This window comes from Oxyura jamaicensis, chromosome 20, assembly GCF_011077185.1.
Source record: "Oxyura jamaicensis isolate SHBP4307 breed ruddy duck chromosome 20, BPBGC_Ojam_1.0, whole genome shotgun sequence".
Classification (NCBI taxonomy): domain Eukaryota; kingdom Metazoa; phylum Chordata; class Aves; order Anseriformes; family Anatidae; genus Oxyura; species Oxyura jamaicensis.
Genome location: NC_048912.1, coordinates 3183333 through 3202199, shown reverse-complemented (window position 1 = coordinate 3202199; position 18867 = coordinate 3183333). Strand labels below are relative to the sequence as shown.

General features: G+C 38.8%; 1 protein-coding gene across 2 annotated transcripts in view; it reads left to right on the top strand.

The window, feature by feature from the left end:
* DHX35 (DEAH-box helicase 35) overlaps window positions 1-17231 on the top strand; it is a 31010-nt gene extending 13779 nt beyond the window's left edge. The window contains exons 13-22 of one of the 2 annotated variants that reach the window (XM_035343940.1): window positions 1370-1494; window positions 2281-2335; window positions 6406-6501; window positions 6905-6999; window positions 7601-7678; window positions 8835-8964; window positions 9657-9738; window positions 10142-10213; window positions 12475-12586; window positions 15450-17231. In XM_035343940.1, coding sequence (XP_035199831.1) covers window positions 1370-1494; window positions 2281-2335; window positions 6406-6501; window positions 6905-6999; window positions 7601-7678; window positions 8835-8964; window positions 9657-9738; window positions 10142-10213; window positions 12475-12586; window positions 15450-15494 — 890 coding nt within the window. In that variant the 3' untranslated portion in view covers window positions 15495-17231. Of the gene's footprint in view, window positions 1-1369; window positions 1495-2280; window positions 2336-6405; window positions 6502-6904; window positions 7000-7600; window positions 7679-8834; window positions 8965-9656; window positions 9739-10141; window positions 10214-12474; window positions 12614-15449 lie in introns of both variants that reach the window. The other variant, XM_035343939.1, reaches the window with a different exon arrangement.
* Window positions 17232-18867: the final 1636 nt, after the last annotated feature.

The following is an 18867-nucleotide window of genomic DNA, read 5'->3' as shown; positions in this document are numbered from 1 at the left end:
CAAAGACGTGATTTATTCCCTAAATTTGTGTGTCCAGTGAAGAACTGAGAGTGAATGTAATTGCTTTTGCTTTAAATTTAGCAGACGTTTTAATGGACAAGAGCCTGCAGACTAACGCAAGTGCTTAGTAGATTGTTGAGATTAATAATTTGTCGCTAGGTCTGGGTGATACTGTTAAAATACACCTGTGTGAGATCTGCTTGCGTTTCAAGAGGTAGGTATTTGGATGTACTACAGAGCGTTTTTCTTGCTGACACATCTTATTAAAAAAAAAAAGTTATTTCATAGCTGTCTTTTACATGTGTGGTCCTTGCATCTTTGAAACAAAGCACCTTTTCCCATATTGGTTTGCAGCATTTTTCCATGTGGAACTGTAGAGCATTGTTTAAGAATTCAGGTGATACCACTGTGATCTCTTACGACGTGTAGGGGCACCGAGCACTTTTACTCTGTAGGTGGCCGTGATGATCCTGCCTCTCAGGATTAGTCATCCTGTGTGGTTTTAGTGCTCCTGTCAATACAGTCTCCTACATGACTATATTTAAGTTATTTTTGTGTGCCCCAGAGATGGCCTAATAATGAGTGTTTTAAGAAACATTAAATAAAAAAATATTAAATAAAAGGTGAACTGACTGGACCAAAGTACAGAAAAGGTAAGCTGCCTTTGTCTCAGTGAAGGTATGAGAGAGACCAGAGATGGAGGAAGTTTCTGTCTGGACATGAAAAATAAGTGAGGTAAAAATAATGCATTTCTTGTCTTGATTTGGGGTGAGTTTAGCATAGGAATATGTGTGTGTCTGCCGCCTTCTGTAATGCAGAAGAGATGGATAGAGAGGTTATGGGGGTTTTGACCTTACATGAAGTGTTTTTCCAGGCTTAAAATTTATAGTAAGCATGCTCTTTAAAAAAAGGCATTGTTGAGTAGATTGTTTTTCAATCCTTAGTCTTTATTTTCAATACGCCATTTAAAACCTCATTGGCTTGAATAGTTACTAAAAATAGTAGTTTTATATTGAGAACATGTTTGTTTTAAACTTGTCCTTGTCCCTTTTTTAAAATTAAAGCTTTTTTATAGTATTATATCAAACTATCAGAAGAAAAATAAAGTATTTCCAGGTTTTTATGAAGAATTTACATTTCCAATTGAAATGTGGGTCAAGCACAGAATCAGCAGTGTAGATAAAACAGAATTTTCACGTTAAAGTAGTTTTAAATACAGTATTTGGAGAAACATCATCTTTGAGTTAGTTGTTTTAACACCTGTTTGTTTTTCAAATTCAATTTTAACTTGAACTGGTACAGTTCTATCATGTTGGCTTGCCCACGGTAAGAGTTGAATCCCAAATGCCTTTGTTTCCTCCTGCAACAGAGGAAGACTTTGAGAAGTTGCCGAAGTCCACCGTTCCTGAGATGCAGCGCAGTAACCTTGCACCTGTCATCTTGCAACTGAAGGCTTTGGGAATTGACAACGTGCTCAGGTTCCCCTTTCTTTCAGTGAGTCCTAGACAATGGAGTCTGTCATCTTTCTTTAGTGAGAACAGATATTGTGAGATGACGTTGGTAACCCACAGAACCATTAACCAGTAATTATTGCCGTGTTAATTTGGAAAGCATGCCTCATTGCCTACTATCAGGCAGTAAAATAGCTTTATGGAAATCAGCTAGTACAGGTAATGTGTGTGGCAACTTAGAAATAACGATGTTTTATATTCTGGAGTTTGCTGTTAGAAGTGCTGAGAACAGCTTGGAAAGAAAAACACTAAGGTTCTGCAAAACTACCTAGTTGTTTTACACTAAATTTGTAGGGGGAAAAGAAATATCTACGGAACTAATCTGTCTCATTAAAAAGAGCAATACCAATTTTTATATTTCTGTGAAGGTTCTAGCTACTCTTATATTGATAACTAAATCTGGTATGTGTACTGAGTCTGGCTGGGATGTTAACTTTCCCTGCAGCAGCCTAATAGCATTAGAAGAGAAAGTTAAGAAGTAATTGTTACGGCAGTCATTTCTGGATAAAGAAAGTTTGCCTTTTCTAGCTTGGCCTAATTCTTTATGCTGATAGGATCTTGAGTGTCATAGAAACCACGATGAGCCTGTTGAGATGGATTTGGCTTGCAGCACTGGTGGTTAATGGAAAGCTGACGGGAAGAGTCTGACAACTCTTTTCATTTTGCTTAAGAAAGAAAGTAGATAATAAGAATGTAATATTTTTGTGGAAGAGTTTTTGTGAAAATTCTGTGATGATAACTTTAAACAATTCATGTTTTTTCTTCACAGCCACCTCCTGCACAGTCAATGGTACAAGCTTTGGAATTGCTATATGCTTTAGGAGGTGAGAATATACTTTGCTTTACTTAGTTATCTTACAGAAGTTATGAAAAACATTGTTAATTTGGATTTGGTGATTGGATGGATGTTAATTAAGTTTGCTTTTGAGAACAGAGTAAGAGAAATAGATTTGACCAGTGAAATATATATATATATATATATATATATATATATATATATATCCTGTTTTTGAAAAGGATTTCAGCCTCCTCTGAATTTCCTTTCCTTTACTGTAAGGCTATTTTACACAGGTAAGCAAGCAAAAAGCAGCAGTAACTTTATGGGAGCAACTGGAAATTGGTTGAATTTAAATGTTTAGGTTGTTAAAAAGTGTACTTTGTAGCTATCTTCTGCATATTGCCTTGTACTTTCATGAGAAGAATCAACTACTGAGAAGTTGGGGTAGTCTGGGAAAGTTCCCACTGACTGGAAGAGGGGAAACATAACCCCTATTTTTAAAAAGGGAAGAAAGGAAGACCTGGAGAGCTACAGGCCAGGCAGTCTTACTTCTGTGCCTGACAAGATCATGGGGCAGCTCCTCCTGGAAACCATGCTAAAGCACATGGAAAACCATGAGAGTATAATTCAAAGTACTTTTTATTAGTTACTTAATAGAATATCTTTTTATAAAACTTTCTAAATTACTATTCATAGCATGTTCTCAAATTTGGTAGAGGTTAAATGTGTTTGTCTTGGTTTGTATTTATGCTCCTGTTGAATACTGCTAACATTAAAATCACACTGGCAGTAGTTTTATACACAATTTTCAGTTTTGTTTTGTTGTGGTTAGCAGAATGTATGTCATCTAATTTTGCTTATCAGAACAGTTTTTCCTGACTGCTATTTAATCTTTTTGAGTGCAACAAACTTAAAGCAAAAGAAAAATTTGGTGCCAGAACAAGTAATCAAAATGAAAGTCTGCTCTACTTTTTAATTAACTACAAATACTAAGTCAAACTAACAGTATTTGGTACGTAATGTAAACATCAGGAAAAGGGTAGCGTAAAAGAGGCCGTAAAGTTTGGAACCTTCTAGGCACTTGGGGCTGTTTTTACATCACTTACAAATGCCATGTTGTAACTTGTGGCAGTCAGCACGAATCTTATTCTCATGGAACTGTAGTTCCCTTGGCCACGATTTTGTTCTGTGCTGATTCATTTCCATCTTGTGAAGGAAGGTTTCACTCAAGGCACTTGGTTCTTGGCAGCCATTTCAAGCTTGGAACAAGCGCCTGCACACTGGCTCCAAAGTGTGTTGCAAGGATGAATTTGCAGCCAAAGCCACCTTAGGGAAATGGAGAGGAAAGCTCAATAAACTCACTGATTAGCTGTTTGATGTTTTGGCAAAAGCCTTATGATCATGGTAGGTTCACGGGAAAGTGTAGAGCTGTTACTTTGTTGGCTGTCCAGCTTTTGTAGCAAAGCAGAGAAACGCTGATGTTGATGTCTGAGATGGAAAGGAATGTATGTGTGTGATACAGATTCACTCTCAAATTTTTGCTGAAGTTTAAGGTTTTCAGTGGCTTACTATAGATTATTTTTTTTAAGTTACAGAGGTGAAGCTGCCCAAGACTTTGCAGGTGTAGTAAGGAATAAATATCTTATGCAAGTATGAACATGAGTTTCATCATGTGCATTGTAACAGCATGCAAACGTGCAGTTTAGGGTGAGGACCCTATTGTGCCAATGCAGAGAAATGTGTGCAGAGCAAACGCTGTTAAGGCTGAGATAGTTCTGTTGAATAAACACATCACTGTTCTCAGACCGATTATTTTTTACAGTGATGCAAACAGATTACATCAGGGGTACCTCTTAGCCTTCTTTGATGCCCCTTTGAAGGTCTCAGCTGGTGTAAGTTTTAAGTAGGGGAATACAAATAAGTAGGCAAAAAGTGACTTAATTTTTAGCTTTACTTCAGATCCAGGATCTTGGTGAAGATGTGTGTAAGTTATTGCCTATCAGAAACAACCACTCCAGCTAAGCTTAAAATAACTGTTTTTCTCCTTCAGCCCATCACATTACTAGTGATTGTTACTTGAAGCTTAATGACAAGACTCTTGAATAATTTCTGCTGAGCATGTTCAATAATAATCTTAGCAATATCTTTAAGCAGAGCTCTGATTTATTTGGTTTATGTTCAGCCGTATTGCTACAAAGGCATCTGTGCACAAGCTGTATGTATTCATGCATGATTGCTTTGAGATTTAGAGAGTTCAGCAGAAACCAATGGATTATGGCTTGATGTACCTGTAGAAAGTTAAAAATGTTATTTTCTCATTTTCCATACTTGGGAACTCAGTTAAATATCTCTAAATGAAGGGCTACTTATTCTAAGATATTAAATTGCAGAGAGATCTGGACAGATCTGAGAGCTGGGAAATCACCAGCCAACCGCATGAAGTTTAACAAGAGCAAGTGCTGGGTCCTGCACCTGGGACGGGGCAACCCTGGCTATTTGTATAGACTGGGGGACGAGACGCTGGAGAGCAGCCCTGCAGAGAGGGATCTGGGGGTTGTGGTTGACAGCAAGCTGAATATGAGCCAGCAGTGACAGCCAGGAGGGCCAATGGTATCCTGGGGTGCATCAAACATGGCATTGTTAGTTGGTCGAGGGAAGGGATTGTCCCGCTCTACTCTGTGCTGGTGTGGCCTCACCTCGAGCACTGTGTGCAGTTCTGGGCACCACACTGCAAAAAGGATGTGAAACTGTTGGAGAGTGTCCAGAGGAGGGCTAAAAAGATGGTGAAGGGCCTAGAGGGGAAGATGTATGAGGAGCAGCTGTGGTCACTTGGCCTGTTCAGCCTGGAAAGGAGGAGGCTGAGGGGGGACCTCATCGTGGTCTACAGCTTCAGGGTCTACATCGTGGTCTACAGCTCCACTCCCCTTCTACAGGGGAGTGGAGAGGCAGGTGCTGATCTATTCTCCTTGTGACCAGGGATAGGACCCGTGGAATGGTGTCAAGCTGAGGCAGGGGAGGTTTAGGCTAGACAACAGGAAGAGTTCTTCACTGAGAGGGTTGTCACACACTGGAACAGGATCCCCAGGGAAGCAGTCACTGCACCAAGCCTGTTGGAGTTTAAGAAGCATTTGGACTATGCGCTTAGTCACGTGGTTTGAATTTTTGGGTAGACCTGTGTGGTGCCAGGAGCTGGACTCGATGATCGTTATGGGTCCCTTCCAACTCGGGATATTCTATGATTCTATATTACTGGTGGTAGCACTCAAGCCTCTTCTATTGTGCTGGTCAAACGATAGCTAATCAGACCTTATTTTTTGCAATTTCTTTTACTTTGTGTTTAAATACATGAACTTCATCACTTCGCATAAGCTGGCTGTTGTACCTGCTTCTGAGGAAAATCTTTTGACATGTGAAATGTCTTACAGTGTTAGTGTAGGGGTGTGGTGAGGGATTTACTACATTGTCATAAGAAGTTCAATAAAAGTATATCAAATAATAAAAGAAAATAAATGTGATAGAGGTAGCTATGGCTTCAGGTATGCTGACACAATTTATCAGAGCTATTCTCCTTTGAAATGATTTGTGGTTTTGGTTTTCTCTGTAAGACACAGCTGAAGTACAGCTGTGGTTTTCTTGCCACCAAGCAAGACAAATAACATGTTTATATAATGCCTGGGTCAGAGTTATGTTTCCTCAGACTACTCTATGGTTATTTACGCAATCTGTGGTGCTCTAAAGTCTTGCTCCTGTGCTCCTGTTAGTCTTCTTGTGTGGCTTCTCTCCTGTGCTGAAAATGAAGCTGCCATGCCTCCGTGCTGTACCGCTTCAGCTCCAGTAAAAAGGCTACAGTTGGAACATGGCTGCGTGTGCCATTACTGATGCATGAGGCAGGGTAACCTGCAGAGAATCTTCAATGGTTGTGCATCTCTAGTTCAGATTATATTGAATTATTTTCCTCTGTGTCTTAAGCAGATGTAAGTCAGAAAACTGGTTCTATTCCTAGGTGTATTTGCTATATTTTAGCTCTTAATTCTGCTCTTTTGTACGCTTTAAATTCCGAAGTCTTTCTGTGCTACTTTTGCCTGTCTCACAGATACGTTTATTAATGTGCTGCAGGTTTGGATATGCACTGCCGTTTAACAGAGCCCCTTGGAATAAGAATAGCAGAGTTTCCTCTGAATCCTATGTTTGCAAAGATGCTTCTGGAATCAGGTAAGAGGGAAAAAAAATAAAACCACCTCAGATTTTTCTTCATTATCCTGTGTTGAGTAGTGAATGCTGCCTTTGGTAACTGTAGAGTAGGACACTTGCTAAAATTGAAATATACAGTGTTTCATCTTGGCGTGGTGTTTAGTAAAAAGAATTGTTAAACTAATGGACCTCTCTGATAGCGTCAAAACATTTAACACGTCAATACATAAGTCTAACATATTTGTCTTCTAATTTTCCATTAAAAGCAGTCATTGTTATACTTGTGAAGAAAATCCATGAGTTTAGATATTTCATTTTTATATGCTTTAAAAATACATCGTGTTTCTTTTCCTCTTTATTTTGTATGGTGATAAGCTGAATGATAAAAGATTTCATGTACTGAATTTCTCCACTTACTCCTCAGGAAATTTTGGCTGCTCCCAGGAAATTTTAACAATTGCTGCCATGATGCAGATTCAAAATATTTTTATGATCCCTCCAAATCAAAAATCTCAAGCTGTAAGTTCACCCATGTTGTTTTGTGTGTTCCATATGTAAGGTACTATACTGATGCCTGTTGCATACTGCAAGTTTACATGAAAATGAAACAGTTTTAAACTCTACCTATTGGTTATGGTTAAAATGAGAAACTGAGTAACAGTGGGAGCCTTGGAGTTCCTTGCCAGTGTTAAAAGCCTCCTTCTGAGGATCAGAAACGTGGAGGGTTATAATCCAATACTGACCAGCATGAGGGCTTGTTAAAGGAGGGGATAAAAAGAAACAACAACAACAAAAACCTCCCCAAGTCCCTTTCCTTTTGAGAGAAAGAAAAAAGAAGTATTAGTATGTAGCAAATTCTTAAGGTAGCAAGAGCCCAATTTTAATGCATCTTTCTCATACGCTTTTGGCATTTCTTTTCAGTTAATTTTTCTAATTTAGGTTTCAGAACGCCACCTCAATGTAGGTGGGCTAGTAGAACATTGATGTTGCCTAGAACTACTACTCTTTATGGTAAGAATTTTGACGGTCACCAGGCAACATGCAGATGATGGGAACTGAGGGTATTAGACAAGATCATTACAAAAATCAATCTGCCTGTAAAAACGTATTTCTTCTTCAGGCCAGGCAACACAGGAAGTTTGCTGTGGAAGAAGGCGATCATCTCACTATGCTTAATGTTTATGAAGCCTTTGTCAAAGTAAGTCTATTCAAGTGTATGTGCATTTGCAGAAACGTAAGGAACTCGAATGTCCCCCAGTTCTGATTCTGGAGGTTCTGGATATAGCATCCTCAAAGTTGAGGACTTGCCAAATCTATTAAATGATAGTTCTGTGTTGTTTGTATTTTGCCACAGACCTTGTGTAGTTCCTCTGAACGGGAAATAGAATTCTGTGGTTTGTGTACAGCACAAAATTCTTGTCTGTAGAGAACTGTTTCCATTGGAATTTTTGAAAAGGTGTAGGAAAATCAGGTATTCAAATTCTAAGTGAAATTCATGTTACCATGTCTTTTTTATAAACATATCTGAGTTTTACTGATAATAAACTGCATCCAAGTCTAGCAACTTTTTTTTTTTTTTAAAAAAAATAGCCTCATTGATCAACACATCCTCTTTTTCAGTGATATTATGCATTTACCCTAAGGTTCAACAGCCATCTTACTACTTTTCTGTAAGCTGAGGTTTTACCTGTTAGTTTTGAAATACTATACCTGCTGGGGAGAAGTATGTTTTGCTGGTATAAAGCACTTCTGTAATGATATATTTGCAACAGTCTTGCGTTGAACCAGTATAACAGCTCTAGTATTTAAAAAAGTGACTTTCCTCTCCCCAGCTCCAGGTACTAACCAAAGCTCAGGTACCAACTAAAACTTTGCCCAGTGGATTTTGTACCTGCATAATTCTCTCAGAAGTAGCCAGTTGCTGAGATTCTTGGAGTAAGTGCTGGCTTCTGGAGAAATAGTGAAAACATTTGAACTAAAGAAAACAGAAAAGTTCATTTACATTTTCAGATTAAAACCAGACAAATTTATGATATAACGCATTTGTGTGTGAAAATGAAATGATTGATGGTTTTCTCTTTCACCACATGTGAAGAAACGAGGAACATCTATTTGAACATATCCTCACAGTGTTTATTCTGCTGCCATTTAGAAGTTGCTTCAAACATGTTCTGTAATTACTGTCAATTACTAACTCATGTTAGTTGCCGTGTAGGCAGATTATTGTTCTTTTCCCTGAAAATTAATAGTATTGTAGGAGACAAAAGAAAACAGAACAAGACTGTGATCCAAGAGAGACTGTTTTTTGTTTTGCTGGAGGTATTTCGTTGTAATTTTTTCTTCTCTTTCTACAGCACAGCAAGAGCTCTCAGTGGTGTCAGGAACACTTTCTAAACTACAAAGGTCTTGTTAGAGCTTCTGTTGTAAGAGAGCAGCTGAAAAAGCTTCTTGTACGTTTTAAAGTGCCAAAGAAGTCCAGTGAAGGTGAAAGTTACTTTTTTTAAAAAAACATGTCTGATACATTTTGAGGATAGTTTCCAAATTGTCAGTCTGCTTCGTGCTTTTCTTGTAGTCTTTTTTATTCTCTATGGCCTAAAAATAACATTAATTAAAACCACATTTTTCCTGTAAAAAAGACTGTGAAAGAGCAACTTAGCCCATTTTTACAATTTGAATTTAGTCCAGTCTTCATTAGTTAAGTTTTCCAGCAAGAGATTATCACCACTGATTATACATTTAAAGGACAGATTTTAAAAAATCATAAAAGAAGGAATTTGACTTTTCAAAAAACACATTTTTTTCTACTATGTTCAAAATGCATAGACATTGGGATCTGATTTCCAGATGTGCTCTGAGGATGTGGATGCTACGACTAGTTCTCAGAACTTGTCTCTAACTGCTCTGAAAAATCAGACTTCAATGCTTAGCTGTCACACAGGGTTGCTCTAAGGACTGTGAAACTATCTTCATGGAGACATCGGTGGCAACGGTCATTTTTTCACAGTAATTTTGATTTGCTGTGAAATTGAAGTCAGAAGAGATTGCAGGGTTTGCCTTCAAGCCTTTGCTATCAAAGTTTGATGCAGTGTGAAAAGTTGTTTTAGATGATTAAGGGGAATTTAAGGGATTTTTGCCATTATATTGATGAATTTGACACACAAAAATATTTTTTTCAGGTGATCCAGATCCTGTTTTGAGATGCATAGTTTCTGGATTCTTTGCTAACGCAGCTAAATTCCACTCTACCGGTGCTTACAGGTAAATACCTGTACTTTCATTACAGCTGTTGCTTGGTTTAAAAGCTTTGACTGGTTAAATCAACAAATGGGTGCTCTTCTAGGCACTTGCAGTAAGAAACATATGGCACTTGGTGTACTACATCTTTGAAGGTTTGTATGTTCAAACCGCTTCAATTTTTCTCTCTTGTTTTTGGCAGATAGAATTATTGATAGCAGGAAGCTGTTACTAATAGTTACTTGTGTTAATACAAGCAAGTACTGCATCTTTGTAGTGCTTCAGAATGCTGAATAAAGGCCTGAAACACTAGTTTTTCATTTAATGTAGATAAATTTCTTCTAGATCACTAAATTATCATTTTTTCCTTTTGCCAATGTTAAATAATAAATCTGTGCACGGTCTGAAATAGTATCTTGCTTTCAAGGACTATCCGTGATGACCACGAACTTCATATCCACCCCACTTCAGTGCTGTATGCAGAGAAACCTCCACGCTGGTAAGTTAAAGCAACTTGCACTTGCTTTATGACCATTAGAAGACGTTTTGAGCATCCAGACACTTTCATGAATGACTTTTTATGGAGAGAGGGATAAATGTAGATCGTGGTTCTCACAGGGATAATTTGTTGGTGTTTCCTTTGCAACTTTTTGTAGGCAGTATCCAAATAAATCAAGGAAACTAAATAATGTTTAGCAATCAAAAAGCTTGCAGTGGTTGGAAAGGAGAGGCAAGTGACCCCGTTAATAGGCACCATGTCTTGCGCCGCTGATTGTTCTCTGAGCGGTCTCTGTACCTGGATGTGCTGGAGTTATGTTGCTTTTATTAAACCTAATAAGTAAATGTCCTGTCAAATAGGTGCTGCAGTACTTGCATCTGGATTCCTGGGAGAGGGCTTAGATAAAAATTTCATGATCCAGAATCCTTTGAGAGGAGATATGGTTTCCTAAAAGATAAATGAAATTAATAGCATTGCTTTCCTATTAGCTGGGATATTACAGTTCCATTTTTGGCATAAATGCTCAGATAACTAGAAATGTGTTTCCAGCTGCCAAATCAACATGATGTATTTGGACTCTTGTCCTGTAGCTGAGAATTTGAAGGGTAAACTTGGCCTGTGTCATCTGTTATCTTGGAACTGGGCTCCTACGCCTTGTGCGTATGGTTTGCAGCAGCGTAACTGATTGGAACTTAGCCAACAATTACATTGGCTCACAAAATAGAAATGAGTCCAGCTCTCGCTTGGCGTGAACTGGACCGATTCTTCAGGGCTGAGTTGAGCAGACTGTAGCTGAAGTAATTTTGGCCAATGGAACCAGCCTGATTCTCTCCCTTTTTTGCCATTTTTTAACCTCCTGTCATTGCTACTAAAAATAAGACAAACTGTTTGAAATGATGAAAAGAATGTGTTGCAGACACACTTCTAAAACTTTTCATCTTGCTGAAGATGACATCCTGAAAGAGGTTCTGTTATGGGAGAGTGACAGACAGTAAGAAGAACAAATTGACAAGAAAATCATCTGGAAAGAAAATCCAGTGGTAGAAAAGTATTGGAAGAGTTCCTTGCTCCAGCACACACCTTCTGCTGTCTCTTAGCAGAGGGCTCAAGTACTGCAGGGTTCAGTTTTTAAGTGAGGTCAGAGCAGAATCTCCATCCTAGCCTTGGGCGCTTCCAGCCGTGCAGAAATCAGAACTGTAGATAGCTGGAAGCCTTAACTGGTAAAACCTGAAAGCTCTTTTTTGCTCCATTGGCTGTTTGGTGGCAGCAGTAATTTCTTGGAGCTGTCTTCCAAGGCCATGTTGTATTGTTACTGCCAGCCCCAACACCCTACTCGCTAAGGGCATCTTTTAAGACAGGGGTTTAACTTACCTGGCAACCCTGCTTTCAGTGCTACTTCTGCCTCGGAGCACCTCCTGTACAGAGAATTTCAGTTCTCTATCTGTTACAGGTGTACATTGTGTGCTCTTGTTTCTCTCCCTTTGATTTCTCTTTAGTTGGATTGGTTAGCATGAGTCTGGCTGCATTTGGCAGAGAAGAGAATTTTGGACTCTTTCCTATTTGCTTTGAGAGCAAAATACCAATTAATGAGAGGCCACAAACCTTGTGGCAGCTTTATGTTTGTAGAAGGCAGATAACGACTTCTGGTTTTGGTGACTAACTGTTCGGAGCGTGGGCTTGTGCTTCCTTGGTAAAAATGACTTTCCCTGCAGAAGGGTATCTTCAGAAATGGGTTGCCCATTCTGTTCATGCAGGCAGTAATGAACGAGTCCACGTGACTTTGTTTCTAAATTCCTGTCAGGGTATGTTCTGACAGTAGCTAAAGCTGATTTCTTTTTCTAATCCTTGTCTTGCTTGCTCGCAGACACCAGGGGTAGTCATGCTGTATTTGTGCCCCGCTTGTTACAGGCAAAGGGTTTTGGTGCCTTTGACAACCTTCCTTCTGACATTACAGAATAACTAATATTCTGTCTTCCAGAGGATTTGCTTAGAGTCTCCTTGGCCCCATTATTTATTTTTATACCTTGTAGCAGTCTGTCGTGGTAGTATGTGAAATTGTTTTTAATGGTAGTCTAGAAATTGTCTTTATGTAATTGTCTTAAACAACTGGAAGGAAAGGTAAGAGACCGTACAACTTACAGGCTTCCTTGTGCTGTGAATACCTCTGGCAGCTTGTATGTGGAACTATTTAAAAATGTCGTTATCCACCTGCCTCCCTCATTGCTTTATAGCACATGCTTTTTTTCTTTTCTTTCTCCTAGGGTAGTCTACAATGAAGTCATACAGACTGCCAAATACTACATGAGAGATGTGACTGCCATTGAATCAGCATGGCTCTTAGAACTGGCCCCTCATTTTTACCAGCAAGGAACGGTACGGAATCGGCATAAAGCCCAAACGGTACCACTGCTGTATTAACAGCTCCTGTATCTGAACTTCTAAGTATTTTTTTTTTTTTTTTTGGTCAACTATGTAACAATACAAAAATTATCCAATCAACAGGCATGATCTTGAAGTTACAAAATAGTACGTTCTTCCAGTAAATGAAACCCTGAACTATTTTACACGTAAATGTAGGTAGTTGGTATTACTTCTGGGAGCAGCACTAGAACTGGCAGAGGTCATGCTTTTCAGAATTTTAAGTCTTTGTATGCTTTGCAAATGTTTGTGCAAATCCCAGGCCGCCTGCTCATGATTCAGAGCTGCAAAAAGTCAGCTCTGAACTGTAAAAACACAAAATGTCAAAGAATAGCTGCTATTTGTGCAAACCTTTATTTTAAGTTCTGTAACGTGTGATATGCATAGCTATATACCTACCTAGAGGAAGAAGAAGAGGAGGAGGCCAGGAGGGGATCGTATCAATCTAATCAATACCTGAAGGGAGGGCATGAGGAAGCCAGAACCAGACTCTTTCCAGTCATGCCCAGTTCCAGGACAAGAGGCAGTGGGCACAAACTGGAGCACGGAAGGTTCTATCTAAGCATCAGGAAGTACTTCTCTACTGTGCGGGTAACAGAGCACTGGCAGAGGTTGCCCAAAGAAATTGTGGAGTCTCCTTCTCAGAGATCTTCAAAAGCTGCTTGGGCTGGGCCCTGGGCAATCTGCTGTAGGTGTCCCTGCTTGAGCGGGGGGGGTTGGACCAGATGGACCCCAGAGGTCCCTTCCAACCTCAGCCATCCTGTGTGTGGTCCTGTCTTGACAGATACGTCTTAACAGTTGCCACTTTTTCCTATTACTCTTTAGCTCCTCTGTCCTATGCAAATTCATCAATCAAGACTTATTCACTGATAATAATTTAATGCCAATCCAGTTTTCACAATTATCTAAATGCTATTTATGCCAAAGCTTCTGATACCACAGTGCGTGTAGATAGCATACAGGTAAGATAACCAAACTGTTCTTGCATGTGAGTTTCCCATGGGGATTAATATTAATCATATGAATTAGTGAAGTATTTCCAAAATGCTGAGTGAAAAAATGAGATGCAAAATGAGATTTGTGTGTATGAGCAGCCAGGTTGCAAAAATGGTTGTTGGATTTATACATCTGCTACACTATTTGACTTTTTTTTAGAACCTCAGGCTTGCTTTCTTTTGCTTCTTGGGGTTTTTGGAAAAAAAGTAAAACGTGCTCCATGGATTGTCTTAAAACATATCTATGTGATTACAGTGTACTACAGAACTGGCATCTGTCCATATAATTGACTTGAGAGTTTTTTTTTCTTTTTTTATGAATGCTGAGCTTGAATAATTTATCTCGGTTATCCAGATATTTGCCATCTATAAATGCATTTATTAAGTAGCTGAGTATTTTTTGCCTTTTACTCTATAATACATTTGACGAAGGTAGTAATGACCCTGCAAGGTAGTCCCTTGAGTCTTTAGCTGCTGTTAGATGTGTTCTGCAAGCATGGTGTAAAAAGATGAGCCAATGTTCCTGTTCTATCTCATCTGCTCCTGGAATAATTCATCCTTTTGACTCACATAGTTACATGTTGAAACATCCCATATGTAACACAACATCTCATTAGGATATGACCTCTCCCTGGGCTAAAACTTGGTGTGAGGTTTTCCTTTAAATAGGTGGTGTTGGGAAATGTGATTCAGTGACTCATTCAAGCAAAACTTGAAGTGCATTTTGTAAGTGAATAAGAGTTGTCTTGATCTGTACTACCTACCTGACTGAGAGAACATGTTTTCCAAGGCAGCACTACCACCAGTGCATACTCCATAAAATCACCTAACTCTTAGTGTTGCCATCCTTTAGATTGGATAGAGATGATCTCTGTTTGCAGGATGAAGTAAGCCTTGCATTCATCCTGAAGTAAATGGAAGCTACCAAAGGTGGTGCTATTTTTGAGGAAAACCTTTTCAAAAACTTGTCCAGTTTGGTCAGCCTCAGTTTGTTTATCCTCATCAGCCAAAAGGCTTGGGTGTAGTTATAAAAATGTTTGAAAATCAGATAGATATCTGTTGTGTAAAGCTTTGAATTACAGATGTAAATTTTGTATATGCAAACAATTGCAAGGCACAAAAATTTATGCTGAATTATAGTCAGTCGGACTTCTTATACTGAAGAACACATCTTGCTGCTTAAATATTTCTCAGATCCGAGGATTTTTATTCCTGTATCATGTTCAAACCAACAATAACAACAACAACAACAAAATTAGAACTGAATAGAGTCTCTGTTAAAAGACTTCCTTTCTACAGGTTGATTACAGTTTCAGACAATTGTGTTTCATTCCAACTTTTGCAGTGGTTTTGGAGGATGTTCTTCCATTGCACATTTTTGTGTGCCTTTTTCTTCAAGAGCAAATAGGTTCAAAGCTCCACTGCAACTACAGCTGAGAGTTAAAATGTTAGTTAAAATCTTGTACCTTGTGTATATGTTCCTGGTGTTTGTGTAGATGCATTGGTGGGAGCACATCTACCTTTCTGTGCATTTTCACACGTTGGCAAGTTGCTTCAGCTGGGGAATCTTCATATGCTTGCAGTCGATACAGAAGTACTAGAAGATGCTATTTTATACCAAGCCAAAACACTGTTTTGGGATGCATGTGGGTTTCTTTTTTTATGGATTTCATGTATTTATTTTAGCTCTATCAATAATAAGCAGGGCTTGGGAAGGGTAATATTTGTATAAGGATTTATTTATGATTAACAACTGAAAACGTTCTAGTTGAACTTGTTTTTCTATTTGTGGTGTATGTGCTAAGAAGTCTTTCTTTTTGCAGCATCTTTCCTTGAAAGCAAAAAGAGCTAAAGTGGATGACCACTGATTTGACATGACTTGTGACGACAGATGCAGAACCTACCAGTGATTTGAAGCTGGCTACAGTCCATTCAGCAGTTAGTTCATTACCAATTTGATCCTACATAAATGTTTAAATGCCTGCCAGGATCTGTAGGGGTTTATGCATGACCAGTACATCGTACACCTATGTAGAGCTTGCATTGTGGACGTTTTATTCTTTGCCTAATTGACCACTGTTGTTAATCTAGGCATGTTGCTCCTTTTAATAAGTAGGCAAACAACAACTAAATAAAACAAAAGTAAGAGGACATACAGGACCACAAAAAAAGCCTTCAAGAGGGAAGCTGATTTCCTGGAGTGGTACGGCTGCCTTATGAGAGTGGGGAATAGGGTACCCTGCCTCCTATTACCTAGAGCACTGTGACTACTACCGGCCAAACTGAGACTGACTCCTGACAGCACGTAGCTCAGGGCTAGGAAGTTGCCCTTGATATGCAAGGGACTGCCATGGAAACATTGATTTCATGTTGGACCATCCCGAACTGGTGCAGCTTGTGCTCCCAAGCAGTAAAAGTCTCCTGCCTGAAGCTGAGCTGCCCCTTGCTTCCTTTGCTGTAACAGTCCTATAGTAAGTAGCATAATATTTAAAATTTCTCATTTCCATACTTGAGAATAGTCATTTGAGGAGGGGGAGGAAGAGAAGCAGCTCAGATTTTTTAAGAAGGATTATTTTTTTTTCCTCAGTCAAGGGACTATACATTTGTTAACAGCTATTCAGATTTGCAGATGGGGCTTTACTATTTTTTTTTTTTTTTTCCTGCTAACAAGAAAAAGCTGTTAGCCTCTTTCGGCTTGGAAATCCCAGAAAATTTCATCAGGGAACACGTTTTCTAGTGTCTCATTGAGCAAAGATATTCTGTACTTTCCTGATAAGGAACACTGTGCATGTGTGTATACACACGTGTGTATGTATAAATATACATATAAATAAGAAAAAGAATTTGTTCTTTGCTGCCTGGGACTGCATGTGTTACTGCAAGAGAAGGATGCTCTGAACGCTTCCTGCTTTAACCAGAATTCCATGGCTACTTTTCAGTAAAGAACTGTATTTTTTGTGTTTTAATAAAATAGCTTGTATACATGTATTTATTTTTTCCTACTATATCAATATGTATTTTAGAAAGGCACAACTTATTGTTTTAAAATTTTATTTTTGTAAGGCAATTGATGTGACGAATATTTTTCACACATTAGCTATAATTTTGTTTTCTTAAAAAAAAAAAAAAGCAACAGTATGTAAATAGGCAGAAATTTCTATGTAAAGTAAATACCTTCCTCATATCAGGACTGCCTTGAAAACTTTGAGAGCTTCTTTACTTTCTCCTTTACAAACACCTGCAGAAAGAACATGTTCTGTCATGTGCAATGTGTTGTCTATGCAGTGTCTCCATACTGGTTGCCAGCACAAAAAGATGTACCAGTCTCAACGTAAGCCACCAGCAGCACAACAAACCATGTCACCTTCTTTGTCTTCCCTGGGATCCTCACCTTTGTATTACTTGCTTGGAATGGAAGCTCTTCGGGGCAGGGGCTGTCTCCTAGCCAGAGCTGAGAGCATTGCTGGCACTCAACATAATCAATGTGCAGGTTTTTTTTTCTGTTAAAGGATCAGAGAAGGAACTAAATATGAAGACTTGTCAAGTGTCTGTGTCGCTCCGTCCTCTGGAAATATTCTTATGAAAAATAAAGCCATTGAATCAAGGAAGCTTGAGAGTGCATTACTTCAGGCTGACTGAAGCACACCCAGCACACTGGGTGGCTGTACTGTGCTGGTCTGGATGGTGCTCGGCATGCAGAGGGTGGCCACTATAACTTGCTGCTTTGAGAATTTCAGTTGGTTCTGAACTCTTTTCCAGGTGTACTTCAGCCTGGCTTTACATCTGCACAATTTTCTGTTGGAATGATTGTGACTCCTGCCAAGTTCAGAACCCAGGGATGTAAGAGCTTTGTAACATGCTGCAAGCAATTGTACTTTTATAAGAATGAGTGCAAGAGGTCTCATAAACAAAAACAGAAATGGAGATTTGTCTTCACAGTGGGTAGGTAATTTTACAGACTATGGAGGGATTGCTGGAGGTGCACACACAGGTTGAACACGTAGACTTTATACTAGAGATGTACACAAGAATAAGTGTTTTTAGTATCCATATTAAGGTATCTTTAGAGAGAAAGCACTGCTTTCATCAGAAACATGGACCCTTTGAAGATGCTTGAAGTCAGAGACCCAAAACTTGAAAGGACTGAAAATGTCTTTATAAAATTGTGGCCTGCAGCTCTCTGCTAGCTGTCTGTGTAGCCCCGTGCTTTAAATAACTTTGATTAAGGAGATGGGCAACTCTGCCTTGTTGTTGGATCTTTGCTGGATAAACAGTCGGTGTGCTGTTGTGGGGGAGGTTGGAGGCATTTGAAGATGAACGCAAAGAAGTTTATGGAACAGTTTAAGATTTAAAATCTGGCCTGTAGGGAATGATGTTTAAATGTCACTCGAATTAAAATGCTGTTTGAAATAGAAGTCATACCACCACTGACAAGGAGATAAATGTTTTTAAAAAGTAAACCTACAATCCATCAATTTCAAATTACTGTTGGGGGAAAAAAGCTATACTGAAGTCCATCGGGAAGTGCTGTCAGGTTTCCTGCTCGTGACTTTAGTATTGTCAATGGTGGAATAAGATTATGTTAAATCAGAATTAAAAATTCAGGTAAGACATTGTTAATTGAAATGTATTTCTTATAGACTACAAATAATTCCATTAAAGGGGTAGGAAAACAGCTAGAGCTCTGCTTGTTTAATCTGAGGAAAGAGAGCATTTATTGACTAAAATTAAAGGTGTAAATACAGTGCTTAGGGAGGTTTATCTGCCATTACTTCTCAGTGCTTTAGGATTAAAAAATACTTTTTATGATAAAAAATACTCAGTGTCATAAAGATAATAAAATGAGCATCGAATACGTAATTGAGGCATGCACAGAGCAGAGGTCTCTAAACTTCAAGATGTGATTTTTTTATGATGGATTGATTTTATGTATGTTACACTAAGCACTTGGTAGACAGGCATGAGAAAAAAGTGGTAAGTCACTTTGTGTGCATCTTTAAACTAAGAAGTCATTTATTAGAGTCAGATATCTGCGTGCCTCATTCTGGATCCTGGGGTTCAGATCTTTTCTAGCTTGTGGGCAAGTGCAAACAGTGAATAGTTTCCTGCTCCAGCAAATGGAGGAATAGGGCAGTGATGCTACCACGGGGAGGGTGCATGAGGGAGGACAGGGCTGTAACACGTTAGAATTGTTTCAGTAATCGTTCCAGTAATTCCAGCCATGTTCTGGAAAGACATTTT